The 7,542-nt window shown below is 41.6% G+C and overlaps 1 protein-coding gene across 1 annotated transcript; it reads right to left on the bottom strand.

Annotated features, from left to right (window-relative positions):
• Window positions 1-135: 135 nt before the first annotated feature.
• Window positions 136-7,237, bottom strand: LOC121887022 (WD repeat domain phosphoinositide-interacting protein 1-like). Its single transcript, XM_042397541.1, has 12 exons — window positions 6,812-7,237; window positions 5,347-5,429; window positions 4,673-4,842; window positions 4,455-4,551; window positions 4,191-4,288; window positions 3,973-4,065; window positions 3,823-3,893; window positions 3,161-3,268; window positions 2,440-2,604; window positions 2,244-2,351; window positions 1,191-1,330; window positions 136-350 (listed from the first exon to the last, which is right to left on the bottom strand). The coding sequence occupies exons 1-12, from the start codon at window positions 6,886-6,888 to the stop codon at window positions 229-231; spliced, it is 1,332 nt and encodes a 443-aa protein (XP_042253475.1). The 5' UTR covers window positions 6,889-7,237; the 3' UTR covers window positions 136-228.
• Window positions 7,238-7,542: the final 305 nt, after the last annotated feature.

Below are 7,542 nucleotides of genomic sequence, written 5' to 3'. Positions count from 1 at the left end.
ACGCATAATACAGAAACACCAGGATGTAACATTCTGGCAAGATTTGACCCTAGGCCAGCAGGGGTACATGTGGGAGGGCGGGGGGTGGGGGTAGGGGGGGGCACAATGTCTCAACAATATTTGGAATATTTTTGTCCATCCTCCCTGCTTGAAACAAGTGAGTCTGATTTGTATGCAGGGATGGGACGTTTCATGGGGACAGGGGGCGTGGGGGGTGGGGGGGGTTGTTCAGTTACTCTGGTGGCTGACTGGAGGAAACTCATTTTCATCATCCAGACAGACGGGGCCCTCAGCGAATTCGTGCTCTGGGATGACCTCACCCTTCTGGGCTCCTCCGTCCTCAGAGTATCCTGGGAATAGAGGGAAGGAGAAGATTTTGTAGCCACTCATTACTGACAGCATCCTAATCTGTTTCCATTGGGATCTCTTTCTAGTGCTAGCTGCTTTTTTTTATAATAATAATAATACGGTGCTTACAAGAGTTAAAAATCATCTTTTAATTTGTGTAACTCTTTGTTTGCCTGGAAAGAAGAAATCTCTACACACTGGCTTCTACTTCCAACCCCTAAATTCATCATTCAGAAGACAATTGGATCTACTCATACCATTTGTTTAATATATTATTGAAAATGCTGGTGAACTAATGTTAACTTTCATTAGTTGATACCCTTTACACTGTAGATATCATTTATACTACTATTAGATTTTCTGAAAGTTTACTACCAGTCTTTACTAACAATGGTTAGTGCTGTTGCTTTCACAATTAGAATTGTAAAACATAATTTAAAAAAAACAACTATAAGTACATTTTTTTTCTGCATTTATGCATCACATCTGCTATATATATGAGCCATTTGAAAAGTTTTAAATTAAGCCAAGAGACATTTCTGTGAGATTTAAGTAATTTCAAGAAATATTTTTGTATAACTTTGTAAAATGTGATTTAGGAACAATTTGTTATTTTAGGATTTTGATTTGAAGTATGTGTGATATTCTGTTGGATATGAAGTGTTTAATGTTTAGCTTTAAGCAAAAGTTGCATAACCACAATGGATGCTATAGCTAACGCTAACAGCTAAAATATGTAGCGCACAGTAGACAAAGGTTTAAGGAGTAACTATTACTTATTATTATCATCCAATTTGGCAAGGTTTTTTTTTAATCATTTTATCCTCAGGTATAAAACTTACCCATGAGAGTGGTGGAGGAGGGCGGGGTTGAAGGGAGAGCCACAGTGGCAGCATATGATTGGCTGGCTGGTTGGGACAAGTCATCCTCTGGTTTCTCCTCTTCCTTCTGTTCCACCTGTTCCTCGCTGGTGTCAAACAGCCTGCAGGAGGAGAGCAGACAGAGACTCAGACAGAGAGTAACCGCAGCAATAACACTGTAGTTTAACTTGCTGTAAAAACATAAGCCAAGGCTACATTTTAAAGCTGCACAACACTGAATGTGAGTTTTTGATGTAAAAATACAGCTGCTTACGTCACAAACTATTATTTCGAAAAGAGTCCCATCATCACTAGATAGATGATAATAAGATAGACAAGCTATACTTCTATGCCCCCGCAGGGAAATTTGTAGACTCCATCTTGCAGTTACACAGAAGATAAAATCATACATACTGCATAGTAAAAGAAAAAATGTCAACATTTGAACAGCACATGGTTTCCCTGCACATACACAGTTTGCATATACACAAGTCAAGGTACCATACCAGGCTGTAATACCATATCTTATAATACTCTCTAATAACTGCATGGTAAAATAGAAACATGCTCAACTCCATAGACCCTAAGTCTACATAAAAAATACATCCGCTGTTGAGGTCTAGAGCAGAGACTTTCAACGCAGGACAGGAGCCCAGATCACAGCAGTGCCGCGCCACTAGAAGCTCAATAGATGCACCTTGTTTGTCCACATTTAATTCTGGTATTGTGTATTGTCAAAATAATAGTCAACTGAACCCTCAGTGAAGCCATGTATTTCCAATAAAATACTTTTTGAAATACTTTTGTTCTTATTTTACGTTTCTAAAATTTTGCCAGCAAGGTAAACATAAAAAGTGCTATTTACTTAACATGTTAAACTATTCCTGGAAATTAAAGTCCAATACAGATTCCTTTCATTTTCATTTGGGTCAGCTTAAAGGTGCAGCCCAGTGATTTTGTTATAGTGCCAATATTGCTTCCAAATCTCAAAAAATCCTCCCATCTCACTCAACATGTTTTTAAATTCAAACATACCTGTGTTTCTGGACCAGGACACACTCGCCTCCATCCTGTGGGTCCACATTATAAATGTAAAGATACCCATCTGAGGATGCCACCAGCAGGCGAGGGAGCTTCTGAATGCTGAAAAACAAAACACACAAGATAGGAGTGAGCCCACACATATACAGACTTTAAAAACATCCTTGTCTTCTCTCTCCCTCTGCCTTACGTTGCCAGGGCACAGATGTTCTTTAAGCCAAACATGTTGAGTCGAACAGTGGCGAAGGCTCTGTCCTGATGCATCATGTCAGACACCTGGGTGGGCAAGTAGGTACTGGCTGCTGTGAACATTTTGCCCACATACGCTGACCATGTAGGAGACTGCTCCTCTTGACTAGAAGATAACAACAGGAGTCATGGTTAAAGATGCAAAAATGTTGCATTAAAAATCATAGAAATCATTACTGGAGACATTCTGATTTTTTTCTTTAAAATTGAATTTTGGATGCCAGTCATTCTATACAAACAGCACTCAGGTTCAGGAAAGGATAATGGGGGAAATCACTATTAATACAGAGAAATCACTTCTTATTGTAAGTCGCTTTGGACAAAAGCATTTACAAAAGCTGTAATGTTAATCCTCAGAAGGGAAATGTCCCCAGAAAATACAAGGGTTTATTTTGATCTGGATGAAAGAACCAGCAATACTACTGCTGAGGCATACAGACTACAACTCATCACAACCACGGTTACTGCCCTTATGTTATCATACTAGATATGTATTACTGTATTATATGCCTACATCAGTATCATGAGGACATTGAATTTAAGTTGGTTTATCTACGGATTGGTTTAACAATAGAAATGTATCAATGAATTCATTAATCATGTAGAAACAAACTGTGTGTATGTATGTGTGCGTGTGCGTGTGCGTGTGTGTGTGTGTTTACCTGGGGCTGTGCTGCTCCAGTTTAAAGATATGGACTGTCTCAGTGTTGCTGGAGGCACACAGGAACTGGGCATCCGCACTGAAGGACAATGAGCTGATGCTAACATATCTAGCACACACACACACACACACACACACACACACACACACACACACACACACACAAATCCAGCAAGAAAAGGACAAAACAGTTGAGATTAAATGTAAATATTGTATTGAAAACCGAACATATACACATGATTGTTTTAGACATATTAAGCTCTTACAATAAATGTAAACTTAAGTCCATGTTTTTAGAGTGTGTGAGTGACTGTGTGTGAAAAACAACCTCCCTAGTGTGTCTGAGTCTAACATTTCCACTATTCCACTTCTCACATTGCTGCTTTAATCACTGATATGTCACTGTCATTGGTCATTGACACTGGACGCTACACAGTGCATCCACAGCCGTCTACCATTGACTACTGAGCAGCAGGAGTCAAGTGACTTACTCACCTGAACGTTAAGTGTTGAAGAATAAGATGGTGCTACTAACCTTCCTGTCACTATCCCTCTTTTAACCTCTGTCGTACCACTACCATGAATAATCTCAATATACAGCTGCTGGATCTGCATGGCAGGCTATCTATTCTTTTCCAAAATAATATGAATAGGAGCACTAACCTCTTCATCCCTCGGCGGAATTCAAACAGCCTCTGCCCTTCGGGAATGCTGAAGACTCTGATAACGGTACCCTGTAGAGGAGAAAGTGGTCAGACAGAGGCTAGTGGATAATGAAAAAAAAGGAGGGATAAGAAGGAATCAAGTCCTCACTTTCTCTGAAGCGCTGGCCAGTTTGGTGCCGGAGGCATTGAAGGTGAGGGCTGCCAGGGGACTGTCATGGGCTTGGATCAGGGTCACGGTGCTCTAAAGGGGCAAACAAGCGCTTTCTAATGACATCAGCACAGACACTGGTGCTTCCCCTTGTGGGTTTTTCAAGAGACTGCAATTTTTGCCTTTTTTGCTATGTTAAGAGTTGACTGAGGCCTCACCAGGCTGTTGGCATCGTAGACAGTGATCTCTCCGATGGTGGCGCTGCCGGGGTAGGCCAGGTAGGAGTTACTGTGGTTAACAGAGAGGGCGCAGAGACCTACGAGGCAGAACAGAGGATAATTTAAGATATGTCCCTTCTCATGTTCAACCTCTCCTGGACTCTAGTTTCCTGCCTTTTTTATGTCACGCCAATAAACCTTACCAAAATCGCGCATGTGCATCATTATATTGCTAAATCTATGGTTTCGATGCTTTGAGTGTACCTGAGGGGTTGGTGGGTGTGTTGAGCAGGGTCTTGAGTAGTTTCATGTCTTTGATATTGTGGATGTAAATTGACTCCTCCAGGCACACCACCAGTCGCTGAGGTGACAGTGACAGATGGAGAAATAATTAAATGTAACAAAATATATTTGGCAACACAAACCAGAAGCAACAACTTTTGAGGCTTGCAGGTAAGGAGAGATCTGTTCCTTGTTCTTACCTGCCTGTTGAGCCTGACGGAGAGGATGTTGTTGGAGTAACTGTAGTTACAAATCTCTGTGCCCTTCTTAAAGTGATAGACGTTCATTCGCCGTGGCATGGACAGACTGACCACCACCACCAGACTGCTGGAGAACAGCCGCTCCACTATATACACGTCCGGACACTCCACTGAGAGAGGGACAAGAGAGCTGTTATCACATTCCTATACATTTTCTTGCACTTTGATAACAAGGGACAATGGCTTGACTGCTATTACACTCAACTACAAACCCACATTAATTACACATAAAGGGAAACTGTTAGTTGCCAGAAAAAGAGAACATTTTGTGACCACAAAACTTCCTCAAACTGACTCTAAAGTATCTCTTTCGTTGCTGCTAATGAGGATGAGAAAATTGAACGTTCGTCTGTGTTTACCCTCCACACGCAGCAGAGCAAACATGCAGCGACCTGTCTGAGCTGTTGTATGACCAAGGTGAACCTGACCACAGATCAGATAATACAGTGTAGACTTATATGTCAGCTTAGGGTGGGGATGCTGCTGTGTCACAGTGTACTTAGTTTATGCATGGTTGAGTTTTTACAAATAAGTGCACAGACATGCATCCATGGGGTGAGCTGTCCTGAGACATCACATACATATGCATGTATGGCTCATTTGAAAACTCTTACCTCCCTCATGAATGCAGTCCAGCTTGTCCGCAGCAGTGACTGAGAAGAGTTGGTAGCCAGTCTTGGTGCCCACTGACAGAGAACTACAACACACGCACACACATGAACAAGATTACACATCCACCATTGGCAAAGAGAAAACTACCATAATAACACGGTTATTATAGTTTGTTTGTTGGGATGCACAATGCACATGAAGTATATCCTTGTCCCAATAAGATAATCCCCAAAATACTTTTTATTTATTACCAGAACAGATTAGTGAATGGATGCTATTAAAAACATAGGATTATACTTTACCATTCTCAAAGCATTAGGGTTAAGGGTTAGCCCTAACCCTAACCCTCAATTTGTATAATGCTCCACACACCAGGAGGTGAAATATAAGGAAAGGATGCTGTATGCCACTGACCATACAATTATTAATAGACATCAAGGGAAATATTATAGATATGGTACTTTCAGTAATGTGTATGTATGATCTGCTCAATAAGGCATGAGCTGAAGGGACCTCTTTAAAGCACTGCTGATAACTGAACCATCATTGGTCATGCTGTAATAATAGCATGAGGCCAACGTATAGCCATAACTGACAGTAAGGAGCATGAGGCAGTAAACAGGTCATATCCAGGCTTTACTTCATCTTCGTAGCCATGTATGACATGATTTCTGTCTGTCTGTCTTATCTTATCTTGTTTAGATAACATCACCATAACACAGTTTCCATTAAAATACGTTAATTGCCCCCAGGAGAAGATTGCTTTATTTTATCAAGGCTGAAGATAAGCGATAATAAGGCCGGGTTTACTGTTTGGCCACCTGCTTAGTTTTACAATCAGTGCCAGGGGAGATGTTAATGTAAGTAGGAACACCTGTAACTGAAGAAGTCAGTGAGTTCTGCTGGATTTTAGCCTTTTAATAATCCTTAAACATGGAAAAAAAAATGGACACTTGCAGCACAGATGTGATTCCTCAAAATAATTGAAGAGCCAAAAAAGGACACAGAAACATCTGTTTGTTCTTTAAAGTAATATTGCTGTTAATATGCTAATAATTATCATGTAATAAACAGTGTATGTCAATCATGAGTCATGAGGTAAGCAGGAGACTTACATGAGACACTGGAATAGGCCTGTTTTCAAAACGTTTTATCAAGCTGTGTCTCATTACACAGCAGCCAGAACTTTGGTGACCAAATGTCTAGTTTAATGTGCAACAGGCCTTGAAGATTAACACAGTGGCCTACTTCACTTTCAGCTGGCAGGGAGGGACATATCTAGAAGTTTTAGTAAGGCATACAGAGTAGTGTGGTTTCGTTTTGGGCGCAAACATACAACTGCCTGCGCTGTTAGGAAGCACCAGAAAATAAACCAGTGTATGTAAATGCGACTGAAAATAATTATGCAACAGTCAGGTGCATCAAGGAGATTGAGTTCATGCTGGGCCCAGCCCGCAGGTCGCTTACGTGGTGTCCTGGTTAAACGAGGCACAGATGAAGCCTCGGTGCACTTCGGGGCCGTCCTGCGCGTCCTGGGACTCCATCGGAGCCGCCAGTTTCCCACTCCTCTCGCTGACCGAGGTCGGAGGCCTTGGGCTCGGGTCGATCCCCGCCGGAACCCGCTTCCCCTCCTCTGCTCCCCGACTCCAAGCGCCACGCTCACAGTCTTCAGGGAGAGGAATGTCCGGGCTGGTTGGATCAGACGGCACACATGCGGCACCGAGTGAATGATCTCAAATCTGAACTGGACACGAGATAAACGAAAACAGCTGCGTAGTGAGCTGTTTCACTTTAGTCGGTCGACACTGTTGTTATTATTATGTTATTAACTTCCAATAATTCACACAGCAAAACAAAAACAGCTGATGGGTGGATGCGTCACTCTGAGGTGCCTCACGATTGGCTGGCGGTAACATGTCATGCCCTCCTTTCCGGAATTTCTATTGGACGAACTGTTTAAAGGCTCTCTTTGATTCGACAAGAGAGCTGTCAATCATATAAGAGCCGCCTATTTAAAGGAAAAACTGTTGATTGGCCAGTTATACTTTCAGTCTTGTCACGAGGAATTGTTTTGATGATTTCATTGGATAAAAGACGTATCAAGTTGTTCTCACGTCGATCATTGGAGAGTTTATGGTGTTATTTGACCAAAATTCAGCTTTCATCATTAAACCTAAATGCAAATGTTAAAAACTTAA

The sequence above is a fragment of the Thunnus maccoyii genome, chromosome 20 (genome assembly GCF_910596095.1).
Source record: "Thunnus maccoyii chromosome 20, fThuMac1.1, whole genome shotgun sequence".
Taxonomy (NCBI): domain Eukaryota; kingdom Metazoa; phylum Chordata; class Actinopteri; order Scombriformes; family Scombridae; genus Thunnus; species Thunnus maccoyii.
The sequence above is the reverse complement of the archived record's forward strand: the minus strand, read 5'-3'. Positions and strand labels throughout refer to the sequence as shown.

Bases quoted from the DNA above. Each gene is read 5' to 3' on its own strand.
- LOC121887022 (XM_042397541.1), bottom strand. From the start codon at position 6,888: ATGGAGTCCCAGGACGCGCAGGACGGCCCCGAAGTGCACCGAGGCTTC. The intron at 4,066-4,190 runs GTGAGGCCTCAG...TTGCCCCTTTAG, and splicing joins TCTACGATGCCAACAGCCTG to AGCACCGTGACCCTGATCCA. The intron at 351-1,190 runs GTAAGTTTTATA...CTCTATTCCCAG, and splicing joins CTCCTCCACCACTCTCATGG to GATACTCTGAGGACGGAGGA.